This window comes from Pseudophryne corroboree, chromosome 11 (genome assembly GCF_028390025.1).
Source record: "Pseudophryne corroboree isolate aPseCor3 chromosome 11, aPseCor3.hap2, whole genome shotgun sequence".
Lineage (NCBI taxonomy): Eukaryota > Metazoa > Chordata > Amphibia > Anura > Myobatrachidae > Pseudophryne > Pseudophryne corroboree.
The window spans coordinates 134,748,687-134,775,562 of record NC_086454.1 but is presented as its reverse complement, the minus strand read 5'-3'; the positions used below and the strand labels follow the sequence as shown (position 1 = coordinate 134,775,562).

Below are 26,876 nucleotides of genomic sequence, written 5' to 3'. Positions count from 1 at the left end.
TTCCTCTTGTAACCAAGCTCACGCAAACCACCCCACCAACTCCCTCAGTGTCAATTTCCTCCTTCCCCAGGAATGCCAATAGTCCTGCAGGCCATGTCACTGGCAATTCTGACGAGTCCTCTCCTGCCTGGGATTCCTCCGATGCATCCTTGCGTGTAACGCCTACTGCTGCTGGCGCTGCTGTTGTTGCCGCTGGGAGTCAATGGTCATCCCAGAGGGGAAGTCGTAAGCCCACTTGTACTACTTCCAGTAAGCAATTGACTGTTCAACAGTCCTTTGCGAGGAAGATGAAATATCACAGCAGTCATCCTACTGCAAAGCGGATAACTGAGTCCTTGACAACTATGTTGGTGTTAGACGTGCGTCCGGTATCCGCCGTTAGTTCACAGGGAACTAGACAATTTATTGAGGCAGTGTGCCCCCGTTACCAAATACCATCTAGGTTCCACTTCTCTAGGCAGGCGATACCGAGAATGTACACGGACGTCAGAAAAAGACTCACCAGTGTCCTAAAAAATGCAGTTGTACCCAATGTCCACTTAACCACGGACATGTGGACAAGTGGAGCAGGGCAGGGTCAGGACTATATGACTGTGACAGCCCACTGGGTAGATGTATGGACTCCCGCCGCAAGAACAGCAGCGGCGGCACCAGTAGCAGCATCTCGCAAACGCCAACTCTTTCCTAGGCAGGCTACGCTTTGTATCACCGCTTTCCAGAATACGCACACAGCTGAAAACCTCTTACGGCAACTGAGGAAGATCATCGCGGAATGGCTTACCCCAATTGGACTCTCCTGTGGATTTGTGGCATCGGACAACGCCAGCAATATTGTGTGTGCATTAAATATGGGCAAATTCCAGCACGTCCCATGTTTTGCACATACCTTGAATTTGGTGGTGCAGAATTTTTTAAAAAACGACAGGGGCGTGCAAGAGATGCTGTCGGTGGCCAGAAAAATTGCGGGACACTTTCGGCGTACAGGCACCACGTACAGAAGACTGGAGCACCACCAAAAACTACTGAACCTGCCCTGCCATCATCTGAAGCAAGAAGTGGTAACGAGGTGGAATTCAACCCTCTATATGCTTCAGAGGTTGGAGGAGCAGCAAAAGGCCATTCAAGCCTATACAATTGAGCACGATATAGTAGGTGGAATGCACCTGTCTCAAGTGCAGTGGAGAATGATTTCAACGTTGTGCAAGGTTCTGATGCCCTTTGAACTTGCCACACGTGAAGTCAGTTCAGACACTGCCAGCCTGAGTCAGGTCATTCCCCTCATCAGGCTTTTGCAGAAGAAGCTGGAGGCATTGAAGAAGGAGCTAAAAGGGAGCGATTCCGCTAGGCATGTGGGACTTGTGGATGCAGCCCTTAATTCGCTTAACAAGGATTCACGGGTGGTCAATCTGTTGAAATCAGAGCACTACATTTTGGCCACCGTGCTCGATCCTAGATTTAAAGCCTACCTTGGATCTCTCTTTCCGGCAGACACAGGTCTGCTGGGGTTGAAAGACCTGCTGGTGACAAAATTGTCAAGTCAAGCGGAACGCGACCTGTCAACATCTCCTCCTTCACATTCTCCCGCAACTGGGGGTGCGAGGAAAAGGCTCAGAATTCCGAGCCCACCCGCTGGCGGTGATGCAGGGCAGTCTGGAGCGACTGCTGATGCTGACATCTGGTCCGGACTGAAGGACCTGACAACGATTACGGACATGTCGTCTACTGTCACTGCATATGATTCTCTCAACATTGATAGAATGGTGGAGGATTATATGAGTGACCGCATCCAAGTAGGCACGTCACACAGTCCGTACTTATACTGGCAGGAAAAAGAGGCAATTTGGAGGCCCTTGCACAAACTGGCTTTATTCTACCTAAGTTGCCCTCCCACAAGTGTGTACTCCGAAAGAGTGTTTAGTGCCGCCGCTCACCTTGTCAGCAATCGGCGTACGAGGTTACATCCAGAAAATGTGGAGAAGATGATGTTCATTAAAATGAATTATAATCAATTCCTCCGCGGAGACATTGACCAGCAGCAATTGCCTCCACAAAGTACACAGGGAGCTGAGATGGTGGATTCCAGTGGGGACGAATTGATAATCTGTGAGGAGGGGGATGTACACGGTGATATATCGGAGGGTGAAGATGAGGTGGACATCTTGCCTCTGTAGAGCCAGTTTGTGCAAGGAGAGATTAATTGCTTCTTTTTTGGGGGGGGTCCAAACCAACCCGTCATATCAGTCACAGTCGTGTGGCAGACCCTGTCACTGAAATGATGGGTTGGTTAAAGTGTGCATGTCCTGTTTTGTTTATACAACATAAGGGTGGGTGGGAGGGCCCAAGGACAATTCCATCTTGCACCTCTTTTTTCTTTTCTTTTTCTTTGCATCATGTGCTGATTGGGGAGGGTTTTTTGGAAGGGACATCCTGCGTGACACTGCAGTGCCACTCCTAGATGGGCCCGGTGTTTGTGTCGGCCACTAGGGTCGCTAATCTTACTCACACAGTCAGCTACCTCATTGCGCCTCTTTTTTTCTTTGCGTCATGTGCTGTTTGGGGAGGGTTTTTTGGAAGGGACATCCTGCGTGACACTGCAGTACCACTCCTAGATGGGCCCGGTGTTTGTGTCGGCCACTAGGGTCGCTAATCTTACTCACACAGTCAGCTACCTCATTGCGCCTCTTTTTTTCTTTGCGTCATGTGCTGTTTGGGGAGGGTTTTTTGGAAGGGACATCCTGCGTGACACTGCAGTGCCACTCCTAGATGGGCCCGGTGTTTGTGTCGGCCACTAGGGTCGCTAATCTTACTCACACAGTCAGCTACCTCATTGCGCCTCTTTTTTTCTTTGCGTCATGTGCTGTTTGGGGAGGGTTTTTTGGAAGGGACATCCTGCGTGACACTGCAGTGCCACTCCTAGATGTGCCCGGTGTTTGTGTCGGCCACTAGGGTCGCTAATCTTACTCACACAGCTACCTCATTGCGCCTCTTTTTTTCTTTGCGTCATGTGCTGTTTGGGGAGGGTTTTTTGGAAGGGCCATCCTGCGTGACACTGCAGTGCCACTCCTAGATGGGCCCGGTGTTTGTGTCGGCCACTAGGGTCGCTAATCTTACTCACACAGTCAGCTACCTCATTGCGCCTCTTTTTTTCTTTGCGTCATGTGCTGTTTGGGGAGGGTTTTTTGGAAGGGACATCCTGCGTGACACTGCAGTGCCACTCCTAGATGGGCCCGGTGTTTGTGTCGGCCACTAGGGTCGCTAATCTTACTCACACAGTCAGCTACCTCATTGCGCCTCTTTTTTTCTTTGCGTCATGTGCTGTTTGGGGAGGGTTTTTTGGAAGGGACATCCTGCGTGACACTGCAGTGCCACTCCTAGATGTTCCCCGTGTTTGTGTCGGCCACTAGGGTCGCTAATCTTACTCACACAGCTACCTCATTGCGCCTCTTTTTTTCTTTGCGTCATGTGCTGTTTGGGGAGGGTTTTTTGGAAGGGCCATCCTGCGTGACACTGCAGTGCCACTCCTAGATGGGCCCGGTGTTTGTGTCGGCCACTAGGGTCGCTAATCTTACTCACACAGCTACCTCATTGCGCCTCTTTTTTTCTTTGCGTCATGTGCTGTTTGGGGAGGGTTTTTTGGAAGGGACATCCTGCGTGACACTGCAGTGCCACTCCTAGATGGGCCCGGTGTTTGTGTCGGCCACTAGGGTCGCTAATCTTACTCACACAGTCAGCTACCTCATTGCGCCTCTTTTTTTCTTTGCGTCATGTGCTGTTTGGGGAGGGTTTTTTGGAAGGGCCATCCTGCGTGACAGTGCAGTGCCACTCCTAGATGGGCCCGGTGTTTGTGTCGGCCACTAGGGTCGCTAATCTTACTCACACAGCTACCTCATTGCGCCTCTTTTTTTCTTTGCGTCATGTGCTGTTTGGGGAGGGTTTTTTGGAAGGGCCATCCTGCGTGACACTGCAGTGCCACTCCTAGATGGGCCCGGTGTTTGTGTCGGCCACTAGGGTCGCTAATCTTACTCACACAGCTACCTCATTGCGCCTCTTTTTTTCTTTGCGTCATGTGCTGTTTGGGGAGGGTTTTTTGGAAGGGACATCCTGCGTGACACTGCAGTGCCACTCCTAGATGGGCCCGGTGTTTGTGTCGGCCACTAGGGTCGCTTATCTTACTCACACAGCGACCTCGGTGCAAATTTTAGGACTAAAAATAATATTGTGAGGTGTGAGGTATTCAGAATAGACTGAAAATGAGTGTAAATTATGGTTTTTGAGGTTAATAATACTTTGGGATCAAAATGACCCCCAAATTCTATGATTTAAGCTGTTTTTTAGTGGTTTTGGAAAAAAACACCCGAATCCAAAACACACCCGAATCCGACAAAAAAAATTCGGTGAGGTTTTGCCAAAACGCGTTCGAACCCAAAACACGGCCGCGGAACCGAACCCAAAACCAAAACACAAAACCCGAAAAATTTCAGGCGCTCATCTCTAACTAGTACAGTACATCTCTTCTCCTATGGTATGTCCATATTCTTTGCATAAGGCTAATTGAGTGAATTAAACAAAAGCTAACAGCTAAGGAGCATGTTTGTGCAAGCCTCTTGTACAAACACATTAGATCTATGTACATAACAATTCCATAGCAATAGACAGTAAAAAGAAATGACATATACAGTATACATGAAAGTGTCCTATGAAAGGTATCAATAGAGGTTTGTAACATTTATTTTTACCATAAATATGCTTATTTGTGTTCATTTCCAACAGAAATGTGATTCCTAATATAAGAGGAAAGATCTAAAAAAACAGGTCAAGAACCTGATTCAGATGTGGTTGGAGTGACTATGTCTGCTGCTTCCTTGGTAGGTATGGTGATGCAGCATGGGGCGTCTATTACAAGCAGATGCCTCCTGGTGCAGTAGTGATCCGACCTGCATCCTAGGATTCAGCATCAGATCACTGACTTGCCATCGGGTGGCTTGCGCAACCCATGGTGCAGCGCAAGTCACCTGTCGCAAAGGCCAGGAAATCTCTGTCTAACCACGGAGATCCCTGGCCTCTTCCCTCCCCCTAAACAGCGGCGGGACGCCTCCATTTTCACAAACAGTGGCCATTGCCGCTCCCTCCCTGTCCGCCAAATGGCAGCAGACTGTCAATCACTGACAGTCTGCTGCCGTCCTGTGTCTCAGGACACGTTCGTGCACACGCAGAATGGGTCCTGCGCATGTGCTAAGTGCTGATAATCGGTACTTTGCAGCGCAGGGAGCAGCTTCAGCCACATCTGAATTAGGTCCAAAGAGAATCCATTGTAGACTGATCAAGATAAAGTAGGAGGTTGGTAGATAGGCATGCTAAAGGACAAATGTTTATCACCATATCAGAGAAAGCCTGATGGTCACATTACGCATGGCAGGGGTACGAAATAAGTCAAGAGGTGACGATTTGGAAGTCACTGAAGAAGAGTTTTTCTGGGCCTCAAGCATCAACATCTGGAGAAGCAAATAAAAATGAGTGTTCAGTGTCAAGTGATGAATGATCTTTTCACTGGTTACATGCAGATGAAGCATCCTTTCTTGTTACAGACCACACAAAACAGAATCAGGGAAATGTGACAGATCGTACTGACGCCGCACACTCCCATACATGTGGATGACAGGGCAAACTGTAGAATGGGTTTATGAAAGGTAATCTTTGTCTAAACAAACTAGGCATATTTTTATGATTTGAATCAAATGCCAAAGTGATGTAAGTTACAGTAAAAGCATTGTGGAGACAGAATGTTGAAGCACCACTAAACCTAAAACAGGGGCGTATCTACCTATCAGGGGTGTATCTAGGGGTCCGAGCGGCCCTGGCAAAGTCAAGGGCAGGCCCTCCCACGCACACACACATACACACATACACATATTTGAAATAAGGGAGGCGTGTCAAAAAAGGAATGTGGCCTTGTGGGGAAGGGGCATGGCCGTACAATAGTACTTCCAATTCAAATTATGCCACACAGTATCACATTACACCGCACAGTAGTGTCCATTACTCACATTACAATGCACAGTAGTGTCTCTTATTCACGTTACGCCACACAGTCATACCCCTATAGAAAACACAGTCTATAAAGGGCATATGGGGAATGCAAATAGAAAATGGAAATGTGGACCAGTGCTAATAAATATATTCCTAATTTTATATGGGGAATGCGGTCAAACCACATCTGCCATTAGTATATCTGATCCAGCCCATAGGCACACACATATACACTAATACATACATAGTCACAAACAAAACACATACATATGATATACAGTCCAGTCACACATGCAGTATATACAAATACAGTCACATACATACTGTACATAGTTACACACTTATTCACATGCATAGTCACACACTAAAACATAAATAAATACAGTAGATACTTATACACACACAAACATACATTCATACATAGTCACACACATACATAAATTCAGTCACAGACACACATACAGACAGACTATATAGTATCCCCCCTACGCCCCACATTACAGACGGTACGCTGACTGCATGTACTTTAGTAGCTCATTGTTCTCTCTCCCTCTCCTCCATGCTGTTAGGCTGCCTGGCAGTGAGTGTCGTGTAGTCCCACCCCCGTGCTTCCACTCCGTCCACGGCCCTAGCCAAATGCAGGCACCAGTGTCCAGCGGCACAGTTCAGCACTAGTGATCAATCAGACTCAAAGTAAACTACAGCTCCTAGCGGCCCTTGGTGCCGGGAGCTCCCAGCAACAATGGCTGCAGGGAGATGTAGTTTATGTTGAGTCTGATTACAATCGAGGTGCAGTGCGCTGCTGCCGGACACTGGTAACAGACAGTCACCAAGTCTAACAGTACCACTTGGTTCTACCCCCTGGCCATGGATGGCACAGCCGGATGGTGCACCCTCCTTGCCTGGCGCCCCTGGTGAGTGTCATCCTGGCCAGTAAATAGATACACCCCTGCTACCTATTGCATACCTCCCAACTTTCTGAATCCGTGAAGAGGGACATGCCGGAAGGTGCGGCCAGAAAGGGGACGGGTCCTTGTATTAGAGGGCGGGTCATCAGGCTAGGGGCGGGGCATCATGCTACGATCCCCGTTTTTTTCTGTTTTGGGGGTGTGACCAGCCCCTTCCTCTCCTCCCCGCACTGTTCAGATGCCGTGCACATGCGCACGGCATCTATTCAGTGATCACCAGCTGCTTTGCAAAGCAGAGCAGCAGTGATCACTGGTTCCCCCAACTGCCCCTTCGCCCGCGGGACACTGCGACCCGCAGGAGGGACAGCGAGACAGTGTCCGAATAACGGGACTGTCCCGCTGACATCGGGACAGTTGGGAGGTATGCTATTGGCCAGGACGGCACTCACCAGGGGCACCAGCTGAGGAGGGGTGCCGCCCAGCGGTGCCACCAGCAGCTAGTAGGTAGATTACATTTTTGAGGCAGTAGCGGTCCGACAGTGGAATCCCAATGGATCTCAAAGGTAAGTACTGGGGTTAGGGTTAGGCTGCAGGGATGGGGGAGGTTAGTGTAAGGCTATGGGGGGAGGAGTTAGGGATAGGGTTGAATTACTTACCTTGATGCGTCGTGATTTTGACTGTTGGGATGCTGCTGTCGGCATCCTGACCATCTGGAATTTTTCCGCCGGGATTTCCCAACAGTTCATAGAGGCAGCACCCGGTTAGCGGGTTGCTGGCCAGTATGGCGGCATGAGGGTACGGATACGCATGGCTTCTGAGGGGGCGAACTGAGTCTCAGTACACTATATGTGTACACAGTACCCAGACTGGCATTACAGACTTAAAAGGGGACTGACTCCATTTTAGGCACAAAATTATCTAAGCCAGTATAAAATAAAGTGGGAAGACCGTGCACCATTGAAGGGGCGGGGATTCACTATGAGCGGATCCAGAAGCTCACCAGCACCATTTGCCCTCTGCAGCAGACACAGACGCTCACTGACAGGGACACGCAGCTCCTCCGGAGAGACTCCAGATTACCTCAGCGGTGACAGGGGGTCATAGCAGGGGGGAGTGATTATTAGTGTACTGAGTCCCTAATCTAGGTACTTAGTCTGCGACGCGACTAAGCTTGGCATTAGTGGTAAGGGCACCGTGTGCTGGCTCCATACTACTGTATCTCTGTGTATCCCTGGAAGGGCTCTTTGTGGGTTAATTGTCCATTAACCTTTTCCTGTGTATGTGTGCTGTCACTGTTACAGTATGTCAGGCAAAGAGTGTGTTTCATGTAAGGCACAGTGTTCCTCTTCTCCAGGGGGTTCACTACTGTGTACTCAGTGTAGTGTACCTTCCCAGGCTAGCAGGGCAGAGCCAGCATGGCTGGACTTCATTAAGGGAATGGTTTTCAATATTTCTACTAAATTGTCCCGCAATGAGAAAGAGACGCAATACTTAAGACAATTGATAACTGAGTTTATGAAAAGAGACTCAGTACCCAAACCACGTCTCAGTCCCCTGCCATTTGTCCGCAAAAACGTACTTTGGTCCATATCCTGCAGTCTGACTCTGATGATGAAGGGTCAGACATGGAGGAGGGGGAGGTGGACTCAGAGGTAGGGGAGGCAACAATGTCACAGGGAATAGAGGCTTTCATAGAGGCTATCAGAGAAGTTCTGAATATCCCCAATAAGGTGACAGAGGAGAGTGAGGAATCTTATTTTAATATAAAAAAGAAATCCTCAGCCACTTTTCCTGTGTCAAAAGAACTAAATACCCTGTTTAAAGAACCGTGGGTTAATCCTGACAGGAAATTTCAAATCCCTAAAAGGTTGCTATCATCTTTTCCTTTTCCGCCTCAGGATAGGAAAAAATGGGAAAATCCACCGATAGTGGATGCATCAGTATCCAGTCTGTCATGAAAAATTGTATTGCCTGTCCCGGGTGCAGCCTTCCTGAAAGACACGGCTGATCATAGAATTGAGACCACACTCAAATTGTATACAGCTGCTGGGGTGGCCCAGAGACCCACTATAGCATGTGGGTGGATTACTAAAGCCATTGCCAAATGGTCGGGTAACCTAATTGAGGGGTTAGATACCTTGCCTCAAGGGGAGATTATTTTACTCCTTAACAAATACAGGACTCTGCAAACTTTATGGTAGAAGCCATAAAGGAAATAGGCTTGCTTAATGCACGCACCACTGCTATGGCAGTGTCAGCGTGCAGGGGCTTATGGCTACACCAGTGGACTGCTGACGCAGACTCCAGAAAAGGCGTGGAAGGCCTACCCTTCACAGGAGAGGCCTTATTTGGAGATGAACTAGACAAATGGCTCTCCAACGCTACTGCAGCTAAGTCCACATATATTCCTTCTGCAGCTCCCCCAGCCAGGAAGGCTTCCTCAGGTTCCAATTTACAGTCCTTTCGTACGGCCAAGTTTAGGGGCAAAACCAGAGGTTCTTCTACAGCCACGAGAAGCACTAGAGGTAATCCACGCAAACTAGCAACAGCAGGTTCTCAGGAACAGAGGTCAAGCTCTGCTTCCTCAAAGCCTTCAGCATGACAGTGGACCACAATGCTTGGAAGACTGGCAGGTGAGAACCCGACTAAAATTCTTCAGTCACAGCTGGACAAGTTCATGCCAGGATCCGTGGGTCATACAGTAGATCTTATTTTCCAGGGCTACAGACTGGAGTTCCAGGAGCGCCCACCTCACAGATTCTTCAAATCAGGCTTACCAGTTTCGCAAGTGGCAAATAATAGGATTTTAATTATGGTATTAGTGGAAGTGGAGGGAACAGATACACCGACTGAAACACCCACTGGGTCACCAGTGCATCCACTGCTATTGCTTGTGGGTCTCTCGACCTGGAACAATATTTCTGAAGCTTCCTGTTGAGACGTGATGCCATCATATCTACTTGAGGAACGCCCCAACGATCTGCTACCTCTGCAAAGACTTCTGGGTGGAGGCCCCATTCTTCTGGATGGAGATCGTGTCTGTTGAGGAAGTCTGCTTCCCAGTTGTCCACTCCCGGAATAAAAATTGCCGACAGAGCTTTTGCATGTCTTTCTGCCCAGAGGAGTATCTTTGTCACCTCTGCCATTGCCGCTCTGCTTTTTGTTCCACCCTGACGGTTAATGTAAGCTACTGCCGTTACATTGTCTGACTGGGTCTGTATGGGACGACCTTGAAGCAGGTGTGCCAATTGATGAAGGCTGTTGTACACAGCTCTCAATTCCAGAATGTTTATGTGAAGGAGTACTTCTTGACTTGACCATCATCCTTGGAAGCTTTCCCCTTGCGTGACTGCTCCCCAAACTTGGAGGCTTGCATCTGTGGTCACCAGGATCCAAGTCTGAATCCCGAACCTGCGTCCCTCCAGGAGGTGAGACTTTGAAGCCACTACAAGAGTGAAATACTGGCTTTTGTTGACAGGATTATCCTCCAGTGTATGTGTAAGTGCGATCCGGACCACTTGTCCAGTAGGTCCCATTGGAACACCCTGGCGTGGAAACGGCCAAATTGTAGAGCCTCGTAGGCCGCTACCATCTTCCCCAGCAGGCGGATGCGCTGATGAATCGATACGCATTCTGGTTTTAAAACTTGTTTGACCATCCTCTGGCTCTCCAGAGCCTTTTCCACTGGTAGGAATACTTTCTGTGCTTCCGTGTCCAATATCATTCCCAGAAATGATAACCTCATTTTGGGTTCCAATTGTGATTTTGGAAGGTTTATGATCCAACCGTGCTGTTGAAGCATCGTCAGGGAAAGTGCAATGTTCTGCACTAGTTTCTCCCTGGATCTCGATTTTATGAGGAGATCGTCCAAGTATGGGCTGAGTTTGACTCCTTTCTTGCGAAGAACCATCATCTCCGCCATCACCTTGGTGAATATTCTCGGAGCCGTGGAGAGCCCGAAAGGCAATGTTTGGAACTGGTAGTGGCAGTCCTGCACCGCAAACCTCAGGTATGCCTGATGCGGCGGATAGATGGGAACATGTAAATAAGCATCTTTGATGTCCATCAATACCAGAAATTCCTTTTCCTCCAAGCTGGAGATCACCACTATCAGGGCTTCCATCTTGAATTTGAACCTTTTCAAATAAAGGTTCAGAGTCTTTAGGTTTAAAATCGTTCTGACCGAGCCATCCGGTTTCGGCACTACAAACAAGCTTGAATAATACCCTTTTTGTCCTGTTGTGACACAGGATCTAAGGAAATTACGTTGTCTTGACATAATTTCTGTATTGCGTTCAGCACTTTTGCTCTGTCCTGAACAGAAGCTGGTAAGGCTGATTTGATAAATCGGCATGGGGGAAGGTCCTGAAATTCCAATTTGTACCCTTGGGATACTATCTGCAATACCCAAGGATCCAAATCTGAGTGAACCCAGACCTGGCTGAAAGACAGTAGACGTGCCCCCACCCGACCGTACTCCCGCAGGGGAGCCCCAGGGTCATGCTGAGGTTTTAGCAGAAGTAGCTGTTGACTTCTGCTCCTGCGAGCCTGATGGTGTTGTAGATTTTTTTACCTCTTCCTCGCCCTCTTCCTGCGAAGAAGGGGGTACCCTTTGCCTTTTTGGACTTGTTGGGCCAAAAGGATTGCATCGTATGAGAATGAAATCCTTTCCTAGGTGGAGCAGCTGCGGAAGGCAGAAATGCTGACTTGCCTGATGTAGTTGTTGAAATCATGGCATCCAGCTTGTCTCCAAAGAGGGCTTCTCCATTGTAAGGATGCACCTCAATATTCTTTTTTGATTCTGCATCAGCATTCCATTGGCGGATCCACAGCGCCCTGCGGGCTGAAATCGCCATAGCGGAGGATCTTGAACTCAGCAACCCAATATCCTTCATAGCTTCCACTAAGTAACCTGCAGCATCTTTGATATGGCCGAGAGTTAGGACTATTTCATCCCTGTCAACTGTGTCTATGTTAACAAGCAAATTGTCAGACCATTTTTCCACAGCGTTACCTACCCACGCACAAGCAATGGTGGGCCTGAGCACCGTTCTGTTAGCCGTATATATGGATTTTAGGGTTGTTTGTAATTTACAGTCAGCTGGATCTTTTAAAGAGGCTGTACCAGGGGCAGGCAAAACTATTTTCTTAGACAGCCGAGAAACTTAGGTGTCTATCAATGGGGGGTGTCTCTCATTTGTGCCTGCCTTCCTCATGTATCCTTCTGGGAAGGGTAAATTTCTTCTCAGGGTTAGCCCAGGATTCTTCAAAGAACGCATTCAAATCCTTTGAAGGAGGAAAAGTCACAACCTGCTTTTTATTTAATTTAAAATAGTCCTTTTCCTCTGGGACCAGTGTTGTTTCAGGAAACTCCAACACTTCCTTTATAGCAACTATCACACATTGTATGCTTTTGGCTAATTTGGGGTCTATCCCTCTCAAATCCCCAGTGTCGACGTCAGAGTCGGAATCTGTGTCTGTGTCCCCTTGCATTATCTGGGCCAGAGACCTTTTCTGGGAACTGGATGGGACCCGAGTGGATGATATGGAGGGCTCAGTAAACAGTGCATCCTCCACAGACTACCTCCAATATTTAGTCTGTTGTTCAGACTCAGAGAATTTCTTTGCAAGCATTGACATATTCTTTTGCAACATTCTCACCCACTCCGGCTCCTTCTGAGAAGGAAGGCCACCACATTACCCTCTTGTGCATCTAAAATGGATTCTTCCTGGGAAGAACCCTCCCCAATGTCTGACATGTTACACACTTGTACACACACACACACACACACACACACACACACACACACACCCCTATCACACAGGGGAGCTATCGGGGACAGACCCACACTAAAGTCTGTCAGAGAGACACAGAGAGATTTGCCAGTCCACACTCTGCGCCTTATTGTGAATTGTGGAAATATTACCCACTTACAGCGCATATACCAATAATAGGCCCACAGACCTAATTATAATGAACACTCTCTGCCCCTTCTATAACACCCTGTACTTGTATCAGCGTTGTCATGAGGAGAAACAGCGTTCAGGAGCTTCACACTGGAGTTTCTGCAGGAGAAAATGGCACCCAGTGATTGTTCTGGCAAGTCTGAGGAGAAGCCCCGCCCTTCAGCCTCAGCAATGTAATATTTATACTGGCTGGGGATGACACATCAGCGGCTGTACATGTATGTACCCTTTTTGCCAATGAGAGTAAGGTTTTAAAACATGCCCTCAGAGCGCGCCGCCCCGCGCTCTACACCCTTGTGCTGAGAGACATGGCACGCAGCTTCCCGCCGCTGCGCGTGTACCTGTATGCTGCCAACGATGACCGGAGGATCCCCCCTCTGCAGGACTCCGGTAATATACTCACCATCCTTCTGACTTCTGGCTCTGTTAGGGGGGGGGGGGGGGCGGCAGTGCTGTGGGAGTGAACGCTGGCCAGGCTTGGGCTGTGTTCAGTACCCTTCAGGAGCTAATAGTGTCCTGTCAGCGGAAGCAGAACCATTAACTAATTGAGAAGTTGGTTGCTACTTCCCCCAAGGGGAATACTGGGAATCCATTTAGTACCATGGGGTATAGACGAGTCCACTAGGAGCCTTGGGCACTTTAAGAATTTGATAGTGTGCACTGGCTCCTCCCTCTATGCACCTCCTACCAGACTCAGTCTAGGAAACTGTGCCCGAGGAGATGGACATACTTCGAGAGAAGGATAGATAAGGATAGTGGTGAGATTCCGAACCAGCACACACAACAAGAGGAAAGCCAAGCTAACCAAACTTGAAACAGGAACAGCAACCGCTGAACCAACATAACTTAACCAAGTAACACAACTTATTGGACCCACTTCAGTCAGGCTTCCGTTCCCAACACTCCACAGAGAAAGCAACGACTAAAATGGTTAATGATTTGGTCACTACGAAGTCTAAAGGCCAATAATCACTTCTTATTCTTCTAGATCTATCTGCTGCCTTTGACACTGTTGACCACTCTCTTCTCATACAAACACTACAATCCTTATGTCTTAAAGACACAAGCCTCTTCGCTACCTCTTTCAGTTGGAGTACCGCAAGGCTCAGTCTTGGATCCATTGCTTTTCTCAAACTATACCTCATCTCTTGATAAACTAATCAGCTCTTTTGGATTTCAGTATCATCTGTACGCAGATAATACTCAAATCTACCTATTTTCCCCAGATTTGTCACCATCTGTATTGGAACGTGTCACTGATTGCCTTTCTGCCATTTCATCTTCGATGACATCTCGCAACCTCAAATTTAATATTTCAAAAACAGAGTTATATTTTCCACCGGCCAATATCTTATCGTATCTGATATCTCTATCACTGTTGAAAACTCGACAATCAACCGTACCCCACAAGCTCGCTGCCTAGGTGTCATCCTTGACCCTGATCTGTCCTTTGTTCCCCACATTCAATCTGTCTCAAAATCATGTTACATGCATCTAAAAACCATAAAAAATAAGATTTTAAACCTACCGGTAAATCTTTTTCTCGTAGTCCGTAGAGGATGCTGGGGACTCCGTAATGACCATGGGGATAGACGGGCTCCGCAGGAGACATGGGCACTTTAAGAAAGACTTTAGGTATGGGTGTGCACTGGCTCCTCCCTCTATGCCCCTCCTCCAGACCTCAGTTAGAGAAACTGTGCCCAGAGGAGACGGACAGTACGAGGAAAGGATTTTTGTTAAACCAAGGGCAAGATTCATACCAGCCACACTAATCACACCGTATAACTTGTGTATATACTAACCAGTTAACAGTATGAAAACAACTTAGCATCAGTCCAAAACCGATGAAAACTATAACATAACCCTTATGTAAGCAAAACTATATACAAATCTTGCAGAAATAGTCCGCACTTGGGACGGGTGCCCAGCATCCTCTACGGACTACGAGAAAAAGATTTACCGGTAGGTTTAAAATCTTATTTTCTCTTACGTCCTAGAGGATGCTGGGGACTCTGTAAGGACCATGGGGATTATACCAAAGCTCCAAAACGGGCGGGAGAGTGCGGATGACTCTGCAGCACCGATTGAGCAAACAGGAGGTCCTCCTCAGCCAGGGTATCAAACTTATAGAACATTGCAAAGGTGTTTGAACCCGACCAAGTAGCAGCTCGGCATAGTTGTAGTGCCGAGACCCCTCGGGCATTCGCCCAAGACGAGCCCTCCTTCCTAGTGGAATGGGCCTTGACCGATTTTGGTAACGGCAATCCAGCCGTAGAATGCGCCTGCTGAATCGTGTTACAGATCCAGCGAGCAATAGTCTGCTTTGAAGCAGGGGCGCCAACCTTGTTGGCTGCATATAGGACAAACAGTGCTTCTGTTTATCTGACTCTAGCCGTTTTGGCCACGTAAATTTTCAAAGCCCTGACTACATCAAGGGACTCGGAATTCTCCAAGTCTCGCGTAGCCACAGGCACCACAATAGGTTGTTTCATATGAAAAGATGACACCACCTTAGGCAAGAATTGAGGACGGGTCCGCAATTCTGCTCTATCCATATGGAAAACCAGATATGGGCTTTTATGAGACAAAGCCGCCAATTCCGACACTCGCCTAGCCGAAGCCAAGGCTATACATGACCACCTTCCAAGTGAGATATTTTAACTCCACCCTTTGAAGTGGTTCAAACCAGTGCGACTTAAGGAAACTCAACACCACGTTAAGGTCCCTGAGGTATAAAAGGAGACTGAATATGCAGCACTCCCTTCACAAAAGTCTGTACTTCTGGGAGAGAAGCCAATTCTTTTTGAAAGAAAATGGATAAGGCCGAAATCTGAACCTTAACGGAGCCTAATTTTAAGCCCAAATTCATTCCAGTCTGTAGGAAGTGAAGGAAACGGGCCAGATGGAATTCTTCGGTAGGAGCATTCCTGGCCTCACACCAAGAAACATATTTTCACCATGTACGGTGATAATGTTTAGCTGTCACGTCCTTCCTAGCCTTTATCAGCGTAGGAATGACCTCATCCGGAATGCCTTTTTCCGCTAGGATCCTGCGTTCAACCGCCATGTCGTCAAACGCAGCCGCGGTAAGTCTTGGAACAGACAGGGCCCCTGTTGCAACAGGTCCTGTCGTAGAGGAAGCGGCCACGGATCTTCTGTGAGCATTTCTAGCAGATCCGGATACCAGGTCCTTTGTGGCCAATCTGGAACAATGAGAATTGTTCTCACTCCTCTTTTTCGTATTCTTCTCAGCACCTTGGGTATGAGAGGAAGAGGAGGAACCACATAGACCGACTGGAACACCCACGGTGTCACTAGGGCGTCTACAGCTACCGCCTGAGGGTCTTTTGATCTGGCGCAATACCTCTGTAGCTTTTTGTTTTGTCATGTCTATCTGGGGCAGTCCCCACTGACTTGCAATCTGTGCGAAGATTTCCTGATGAAGTCCCCACTCTCCTGGATGCAGGCAGTGGCGGATTTAGGGGGGGGGGGGGGGCACCAAGGCACGTGCCCCCCCTGTCATTTTTAGTTGATTTTTGTATTTTTATTTTATTTTGTGCGCACGCCGCAGCCCTCGCGGTGGCTTGGGGGCGAGGGGCTGCGGGGGCGCCACTGATTTAGTGCAGACTGACATGCGGACGAGCGTCCGCATGTCAGTCTGCGGTCTCGTTTCCTCCGCTGCTGTTAGGAGGGACACGGAGGGCACAGTGCACGCCTCCCTGTGTCCCTCCTGGGTCTCCGGCGGCCGCGGGTCTCATAAAGGAAGTGCCGTTCGTGAGCACTTCCTTTATTAGAGTGACCCGCGGCCGCCGGAGACACAGGAGGGACACAGGGAGGCGTGCACTGTGCCCTCCGTGTCCCTCCTAACAGCAGGGGAGCGGGGGGAGCGGCGGCGGCGGAGGAAGGGGGGGGGGACGCACTGAGGGGGCATATCTGGCACTGGGGGGGAATATCTGGCACTGGGGGCATATTTGGCGGGGGGGGGGAGAATATCTGGCACTGGGGACATATATGGCACTGGGGGGAATATCTGGCACTGGGGGCATATGTGGCACTGGGGGGGGGGAATATCTGGCACTGGGGGCATATGTGGCACTGGGGGGGAATATCTGGCACTGGGGCATATGTGGCACTGGGGGCATATATAGCACTGGGGGGGGATATCTGGCACTGGGGGCATATGTGGCACTGTCGGGGAATATCTGGCACTGGGGGCATATGTGGCACTGGGGGGGGGGAATATCTGGCACTGGGGGCATATGTGGCACTGGGGGGGAATATCTGGCACTGGGGCATATGTGGCACTGGGGGCATATATAGCACTGGGGGGGGGGTATCTGGCACTGGGGGCATATGTGGCACTGTCGGGGAATATCTGGCACTGGGGGCATATGTGGCACTGGGGGGGTATATGTGTACCTGGCACATGGGGGGGGGGGCGCCTATATTTGGCACTGGGGGCATGTGAGTACCTGGCACCATGGGGGAATATCTGGCACTGGAGACATATGTGGCACTGGGAGCACAGCCCTAGCAACAAGGACTACCTCCTAGCAACGAGCATGACACCCAGTGCATGAAACCTCTGGCAACGAGCATGACACCCAGTGCATGAAACCCCTGGCAACGGGCATGACACCCAGTGCATGAAACCCCTGGCAACGAGCATGACACCCTGAGCATGAAAACCCCTGGCACCGTGCATGGAACCAAGAGCATGAAACCCCTGGCAACGAGCATGACACCCAGTGCATGAAATCCCTGACAACGAGCAGGTATTTGAAAAGTAATTAGAAGCCTTACTGTAGGACTTAATGTGTAATGGGCATTACAGTGTGTGGCATAATGTATCACGGACATTGCGGTGTGTGTCATAATGTGTCACAGGCATTACGGTGTATGGTATACTATATTGCTGGCATTGTGATATGTGGTATAATGTCTCAGGGTCATTGCAGTGTGTGGCATAATGTATCACGGACATTGCGGTGTGTGTCATAATGTGTCAGGCATTACGGTGTGTGGTATACTATATCACGGGCATTGTGGTATGTGGTATAATGTCTCAGGGTCATTGCAGTGTGGCATAATATATAACGGGCATTGCGGTGTGTGGCATAGGGTATAACGGGCATTGCGGTATGTGTCACAGGCATTACGGTGTATGGTATACTATATCACGGGCATTGTGGTATAATATCTCAAGGTCATTGCAGTGTGTGGCATAATGTGTCACAGGCATTGTATGTGCTATAATGTATCGGGCATTGCAGTGTGTGGTATAATGTATCACGGACATTGCAGTGTGTGTCATAATGTGTCACAGACATTGTATGTGCTATAATGAATCAGGGGCAGTGCAGTGTGTAGCATAATGTATAACGGGCATTGCAATTCCTGTCATAATGTGTCACAGGCATTATAGTGTGTGGCATAATGTGTCGGGGGCATTACGGTGTGTGGCATAATGTGTCGGGGGCATTACGGTGTGTGCATACTGTGTCATGTGCATTATTGTGTGTGGCATAATGTCTAAGGGCAATTGCAGTATGTGGCATAATGTATACTGGGCATTACTATAAGGAGGAAAAATGACAAATAATGTAAGGGGCATGAATCAGGATTATTTTTCTTTCCTGTGGTGGCCAACGTCTGGGCGTGCAGGTTGCAAAACTGGGGTATAAGGTAGTCTTTTCCTGCAATACCACGCCCATTCCAACGAAGCCACGCCCATTCCAACGAAGCCACGCCCCTTATGGTGCCGCCCCCCCCCCCCTGTAATTTTTTTCTGGATCCGCCCCTGGATGCAGGTCGTGTCTGCTGAGGAAGTCTGCTTCCCAGTTGTCCACTCCCGGAATGAACACTGCTGACAGTGCGCTTACATGATTTTCCGCCCAGCGAAGAATCCTGGTGGCTTCCGCCATTGCCACTCTGCTCCTTGTGCCGCCTTGGCGGCTTACATGAGCCACTGCGGTGATGTTGTCTGACTGGATCAGAACTGGTTGGTTGCGAAGTAAGGTCTCCGCTTGACGTAGGGCATTGTATATGGCCCACAGTTCCAGGATGTTGATGTGAAGACAAGTCTCTTGACTTGACCAAAGACCTTGGAAGTTTCTTCCCTGTGTGACTGCTCCCCAACCTCGGAGGCTCGCGTCCGTGGTCACCAGGATCCAGTCCTGAATGCCGAACCTGCGGCCTTCTAGAAGGTGAGCATTCTGCAGCCACCACAGGAGAGATACCCTGGCTCTGGGGGACAGGGTGATCAACTGAAGAATTTGTAGATGTGACCCGGACCACTTGTCCAGTAGGTCTCATTGGAAAGTCCTCGCATGGAACCTGCTGAAGGGAGTGGCTTCGTATGATGCCACCATCTTTCCCAGGACTCGAGTGCAGTGATGCACTGACTCCTGTTTTGGCTTCAGTAGGTACCTGACCAGAGTCATGAGTTCCTGAGCTTTTTCTATTGGAAGATAACCCCTTTTCTGGTCTGTATCCAGAATCATGCCCAGGAAGGTCAGACGAGTCGTAGGAACCAACTGTGACTTCGGGATATTGAGAATCCAGCCGTGTTGCTGTAACAACTTCAGTGAAAGTGAGGCGCTGTTCAGGACAGCTCTCATGATCTCGCTTTTATGAGGAGAGTGTCCCAGTACGGGATAATTGTGACCCTTGCTTGCGCAGGAACACCATCATTTCCGCCATTACCTTGGTGAAAATCCTTGGGGCCGTGGAAAGCCAGTGGCGTAACTACTGCCCCCGCAGTCCTCGCGGTGGCTTGGGGGCGAGGGGCTGCGGGGGCGCCACTGATTTACAGCAGACTGACATGCGGACGAGCGTCCGCATGTCAGTCTGCAGTCTCCTTCCCTCCGCCGCATGTTGGAGGGACACGGAGGGCACACAGCGCGCCTCCCTGTGTCCCTCCTGCTGCATCATCTCCGGCGGCCGCGGGTCTAATAGGGGGAAGTGCCGTCCGTGAGCTCTAATTGGCTCACGAACCGGCACTTCCCCCTAATAGACCCGCGGCCGCCGGAGATGATGCAGCAGGAGGGACACAGGAGAGGCGAGCTGTGTGCCCTCCGTGTCCCTCCAAAAAGCGACGGGGGGGGGGGTAAATATCTGGCACTAGGGGCATATATGGCACTGGGGGGGGGGGGGGGGGGAGGAATATCTGGCACTGGGGCATTTCTGGCACTGGGGGGAATATCTGGCACTGGGGGCATATCTGGCACTGGGGGGAATATCTGGCACTGGGGGCATATCTGGCACAGGGGGAATATCTGGCACTGGGGGGGATTATCTGGCACTGGGGGCATATATGGCACTGGGGGGGGATATCTGGCACTGGGGGCATATATGGCACTGGGGGAATATCTGGCACTGGGGGCATATATGGCACTGGGGGGGGGATATCTGGCACTGGGGCATATATGGCACTGGGGGGAATATCTGGCACTGGGGGCATATATGGCACGGGGGGGGGATATCTGGCACTGGGGGGGGAAATATCTGGCACTGGGGGCATATATGGCACTGGGGGCATATTTGGCACTGGGGGGGAATATATGGCACTGGGGGCATATCTGGCACTGGGGGCATATGCGGCACTGGGGGGGAATATCTGGCACTGGGGGCACATGTGGCACTGGGGGGGTATATGTGTACCTGGCACATGGGGGGGGACACTATATTTGGCACTGGGGCATGTAAGTACCTGGCACCGTGGGGGAATATCTGGCACTGGGGACATATGTGGCACTGGGAGCACAGCCCTAGCAACAAGGACTACCTCCTAGCAACGAGCATGACACCCAGTGCATGAAACACCTGGCAACGAGCATGACACCCAGTGCATGAAACACCTGGCAACGAGCATGACACCCAGTGCATGAAACCCCTGGCAACGAGCATGACACCCTGAGCATGAAAACCCCTGGCACCGTGCATGGAACCAAGAGCATGAAACCCCTGGCAACGAGCATGGCACCCAGTGCATGAAACCCCTGACAACGAGCAGGTAATTGAAAAGTAATTAGAAGCCTTACTGTAGGACTTAATGTGTAATGGGCATTACGGTGTGTGGCATAATGTATCACGGACATTGCGGTGTGTGTCATAATGTGTCACAGGCATTACGGTGTATGGTATACTATATTGCTGGCATTGTGATATGTGGTATAATGTCTCAGGGTCATTGCAGTGTGTGGCATAATGTATCACGGACATTGCGGTGTGTGTCATAATGTGTCAGGCATTACGGTGTGTGATATACTATATCGCGGGCATTGTGATATGTGGTATAATGTCTCAGGGTCATTGCAGTGTGTGGCATAATGTATCACGGACATTGCGGTGTGTGTCATAATGTGTCAGGCATTACGGTGTGTGGTATACTATATCACGGGCATTGTGGTATGTGGTATAATGTCTCAGGGTCATTGCAGTGTGGCATAATACATAACGGGCATTGCGATGTGTGGCATAGGGTATAACGGGCAGGGCATTGCGGTATGTGTCACAGGCATTACGGTGTATGGTATACTATATCACGGGCATTGTGGTATAATGTCTCAAGGTCATTGCAGTGTGTGGCATAATGTGTCACAGGCATTGTATGTGCTATAATGTATCGGGCATTGCAGTGTGTGGCATAATGTATCACGGACATTGCGGTGTGTGTCATAATGTGTCACAGACATTGTATGTGCTATAATGTATCAGGGGCATTGCAGTGTGTAGCATAATGTATAACGGGCATTGCGATTCCTGTCATAATGTGTCACAGGCATTACGGTGTGTGGCATAATGTGTCACAGACATTACGGTGTGTGGCATAATGTGTCACAGACATTACGGTGTGTGGCATAATGTGTCGGGGGCATTACAGTGTGTGCATATTGTGTCGTGCATTATTGTGTGCGGCATAATGTCTAAGGGCCATTGCAGTATGTGGCATAATGTATACTGGGCATTACTATAAGGAGGAAAAATGACAAATAATGTAAGGGGCATGAATCAGGATTATTTTTCTTTCCTGTGGTGGCCAACGTATGGGCGTGCAGGTTGCAAAACTGGGGTATAAGGTAGTCTTTTCCTGCAATGCCACGCCCCTTTATGCAAAACCACGCCCACTCCAACAAAACCACGCCCCTTTTTTGGTGCACGCGCCTTTGGCGCGCGCATATTTATCCCTTTCTTGCTCCCAATTATGGAGCATGAAGGGGGGGGGGGGGGGCGCCGAAGAATTTTTTGGCTTGGGGGAGAAAAATTTCTAGTTACGCCACTGTGGAAAGCCCAAACGGCAACGTCTGAAATTGGTAATGACAATCCTGTACCGCAAATCTCAGGTACGCCTGATGAGGTGGATAAATGGGAACATGAAGGTATGCATCCTTTATTTCCAGAGATACTATATAATCCCCCCCCCTTCCAGGCTGGCGATGACCGCTCTTAGCGATTCCATCTTGAACTTGAACCTTTTCAAGTATAGGTTCAGGGATTTTAAATTTAAAATGGGTCTGACCGAACCGTCCGGTTTCGGAACTACAAACAGGGTTGAGTAATATCCCCTCCCTTGTTGAAGCAGGGGAACCTTGACCACCACCTGTTGAAGATACAACTTGTGAATTGCATTTAACACTATCTCCCTTTCCGTGGGAGAAGCTGGTAGGGCCGATTTGAAAAACCGGCGAGGAGGCACCTCTTCGAATTCCAGCTTGTAACCCTGAGAAACCATTTCTATTGCCCAGGGATCCACCTGTGAGTGAACCCAGATGTGGCTGAAAACTCGAAGACGTGCCCCCACTGGGGCTGACTCCTTTAGCGGAGCCCCAGCGTCATGCGGTGGATTTTGTAGAGGCCGGGGAGGACTTCTGTTCCTGGAAACTAGCTGTGTTGTGCAGCTTTTTTTCCCCTGCCCTTACCTCTGGCAAGAAAAGGACGCGCCTCGCACTTTCTTGTTTCTTTGTGATCGAAAGGACTGCATTTGATAATTTGGAGCTTTCTTAGGCTGTGAGGGAATATAAGGCAAACAATTTGATTTACCAGCTGTAGCAGTGGAGACCAGGTCCGAGAGACCTTCCCTAAACAATTCCTCACCCTTGTAAGGTAAAACCTCCATATGCCTCTTTGAGTCGGCATCACCTGTCCATTGCCGGGTCCATAGGACTCGTCTAGCAGAAAACGACATAGCGTTGATTCTAGAACCCAGTAGGCCAATGTCTCTTTGAGCTTCTCTCATATATAAGACAGCATCGTTAATATGACCCAGGGTCAATAAAATGGTATCCTTATCCAGGGTATACTAGAATGTGTGTAAATGGACTTTAAGGTAGCCTGCTGTTTGTGTGAAGGCAACTTTACCTTTTTGGATAAGCGTGTCCACGCTTCCCCCCCCCCCCCCCCCCTCCCCTTGGGGAAGATTCTCACCGTATCCTGTCCTTAGTCGGGAAAAGATACACCCTAAGAATCCTTTTGGGAATCTGCAGTTTCTTGTCTGGAGATTCCCAAGCCTTTTCAATAACTCGTTCATGAGACGGGGGAAAGGTTACCTCAGGTTTCTTTACCCTATACATGTGTACCCTTGTGTCAGGGACAGGGGGTTTCTAAGTGATATGCAAAACTTCTTTTATTACAATAAACATATATTGAATACTATTTGCCAATTCTGGCTGTAACTTTGCATCATCGTAGTCGACACTGGAGTCAGAATCCGTGTCGGCGTCAGTGTCTACTATTTTGGATAGTGGGCGCTTTTGAGACCCCGGAGGTCCCTGTGACATAGGGGAAAGGCAGGGTTTGATGCCTGTACATTCCCAAGACTCCATGCAATAAATTCACATTAGTACTAAAACATTCCACATATTCAACCAGTCAGGTGTCGGTGTTGCCGACGGAGACACCACAGTCATCTACTCCACCTCCTCCCTATGAGAGCCTTCTACCTCAGACATGCCGACACACGCGTACCGACACACCACACACTCAGGGAATCCAGTTATCTGAAGACAGTTCCCCCACAAGGCTCTTTGGAGAGACAGAGAGAGAGTATGCCAGCACACACCCAGCGCTAATGAACCAGGAAAAAAACACACAATATGTTTACCCAGATAGCGCTGTAATCTTTATTTTTGCGCCAAATTATGTGCCCCCCCCTTCTTTAAAACCCTCTTTCACTGTGGATAAGCAGGGGAGAGTCCATGGAGCTTCCTCTCAGCGCTGTGCTGTGGAGAAAATGGCGCTGGTGAGTGCTGAGGAAGAAGCCCCGCCCCCTCAGCGGCGGGCTTCTGTCCCGCTAAAATATATAAAAAACTGGCGGGGGCTCTTTATATATATATATATACACAGTGCCTAGCTGTATATCTCTACATTTGCCAGAAAATGAGGTTATATTGCTGCCCAGGGCACCCCCCCTGCGCCCTGCACCCTTACAGTGACTGCCGTTTGTGTGTGCTGTGTGGGAGCAATGGCGCACAGCTTTACTGCTGTGCGTTACCTCAGTGATGATCTGAAGTCTTCTGCCGCCTCTGAAGTCTTCTTTCTTCTCATACTCACCCGGCTTCTATCTTTCGGCTCTGTGAGGAGGACGGTGGCGCGGCTCCGGGACGAACTCCAGGGTGAGACCTGTGTTCCGACTCCCTCTGGAGCTAATGGTGTCCAGTAGCCTAAGAAACAGAGCCTTGAAACTCACAGAAGTAGGTCTGTTTCTCTCTCCTCAGTCCCTCGATGCAGGGAGTCTGTTGCCAGAAGGCTCCCTGAAAATAAAAACCTAACAAATATACTTTCTGACAGGAAGCTCAGGAGAGCTCCCTGTAATGCACCCAGTCTCCTCTGGGCACAGTATCAAACTGAGGTCTGGAGGAGGGGCATAGAGGGAGGAGCCAGTGCACACCCATACCTAAAGTCTTTCTTAAAGTGCCCATGTCTCCTGCGGAGCCCGTCTATCCCCATGGTCCTTACGGAGTCCCCAGCATCCTCTAGGACGTAAGAGAAACATACCTTATACAAGACACTGCTAAAACTCTAATCCATGTTCTCATTATCTCCCAAACTGATTATTGCAACAGTCTCCTAACTGGTCTTCCCAAAACGAGACTCTCACCGCTACAATCCATTCTGAATGCATCTGTGAGGCTAATCTTCCTCACTAGACGTTCATCGTCTGATGATCCACTCTGTCAGTCCCTCCATTGGTTACCTGTATTCTACCGTATTCAATATAAAATTCTTTTACTCACACACAAGGCCATTAACCAAACTAACCAAACTACACCAACGTACATCACTTTGCTTATCTCAAAATATCTCACAACCCGACCTCTTCGCTCTTCACAAGATTTGAGTCTCTCATCCACACTCATTACTCACTCCCACTCACGATTGCAGGACTTTCATCGGGCTGCACCCACTCTGTGGAATGCTGTACCATGCACAATAAGACTCTACTCTAGTCTCCAAACCTTCAAGCGTTCCCTGAAAACTCACCTCTTCAGGCAAGCGTATCAAATTCCAGAACCGCCCACATAACTTTCATAGTTTTCAAATTGCATCCACTCTGCACAGTCCACTCATATCCTCACATGCCTTCTCATTCTTCACTTTCATTCCTTTCGACCCCGGTTCATCATTGCTGTGTGATCATATCATGCAGCCCACCAAGAACCTTTGGAATCTGGTGGACAACTCTGCAATATATAGCACCTATCCTTGTGTATCCATGCCTATTTCCCTATAGATTTTAAGCTTGCGAGTATAACCTTCCTACCTCTATGTCTGTCTGTTTTTACCAAGTTTTGTTATATAATTGTTATTTCCAATTGTAAAGTGCAACGGAATTTGTTGCGCTATATAAGAAACTGTTAATAAATAAAATAAATAATAAATAATAATTGAATATAGCAATTTACATTAATGATACATAGAATACTTTTTGTAGTGGACACAGGACATATAGGGCCTAATTCAGTAAGGATAGCAAATTCGCTATCCTTTGGAGTGCTTGCTGGGGGCCGTCCATTGTTGGGCAAGGCTGCTCAGCAAGCTGACCGGAGCCTCCCCCCGTTGAACAAGCAGAAATTGTGATCGCATCGCAATTTATGCTTGTTAGCAGAAACTAAGGAAGCCTCCTGCCGGAGCAGCCTAGCTGCGCCCGCAGGAGACCAGCTGCCATCTTCCTGAGTGCGACGGCTGCGTGTGGTGGCACGCAGCTGCCGTGATCACGTCCCCATTCGGCAGCCTCCGCCCCCCCCCCCCCCCCCCCCGTTCGGACTGCCCCCACAATGCTCCAGCACAGCACAGGGCTAGTCCGCCCTGCATGTCTGGCTCTGCCCCCCCCCCGCACGGGTGCATAAGCATTGCCCAGCGGGGATGCTTTTGCACCTGCTGAGTAACTCCCTGCCAGTGCAGCTCCTGCACGCTGGCAGGCAGCTACCTGCCACATCCCGAGTCACACTGCCACCACAGCCCGTCCCTGTAACTGTCCAGACACACCTACGTTGTCCGGACTGCGCCCCGCCAATGGCATTCTAATGCCATTGGCACGCCCCCTCCGCCCCACGACCGCCTCTGCCTGTCAATCAGGCAGAGGTGATCTCAGCCATGAGATGCTTTCAGCATCTCACTGGGCTCCCGGGGTGCGCGCGCGCACTCCACAAAGGGCTTCAGACTTCGATCACTGCAGCGATCCAGTCTGAATTAGGCTCAATGACCACACATGAGTGTATTCCTCCCATAGAACATTACATAGCTTGTTGTTATAGATCTTACCTCAATGGTGACAAAGCTTCCTTCTTTTTTCCCATTGATTCTTGCAGCACGATTCAGGTTAAAAAGAGCCTGTTGTAAATGCTTAGTAAGTGCAAGCCACCGGAAAGATTCTGGAACCCAACTGTAATTGGTGAAAAAGGAAGCAAGATAAGGGTGGGTGGATAAACAAAAATTGAGAAAAATTGGAAAAATAGAGAGCACACAGATAATTGA

The 26,876-nt window shown here is 49.3% G+C and overlaps 1 protein-coding gene across 1 annotated transcript in view; it reads right to left on the bottom strand.

Annotated features, from left to right (window-relative positions):
• Positions 1-26,876, bottom strand: part of LOC134969114 (solute carrier family 22 member 6-B-like) — a 248,678-nt gene that overhangs the window by 132,825 nt on the left and 88,977 nt on the right. Inside the window, exons 5-6 of the mRNA XM_063944834.1 lie at positions 26,664-26,784; positions 5,377-5,492 (exon numbers count right to left, since the gene is read on the bottom strand). Of these exons, the coding sequence (XP_063800904.1) occupies positions 5,377-5,492; positions 26,664-26,784 (237 nt within the window). The remainder of the gene's footprint in view (positions 1-5,376; positions 5,493-26,663; positions 26,785-26,876) is intronic.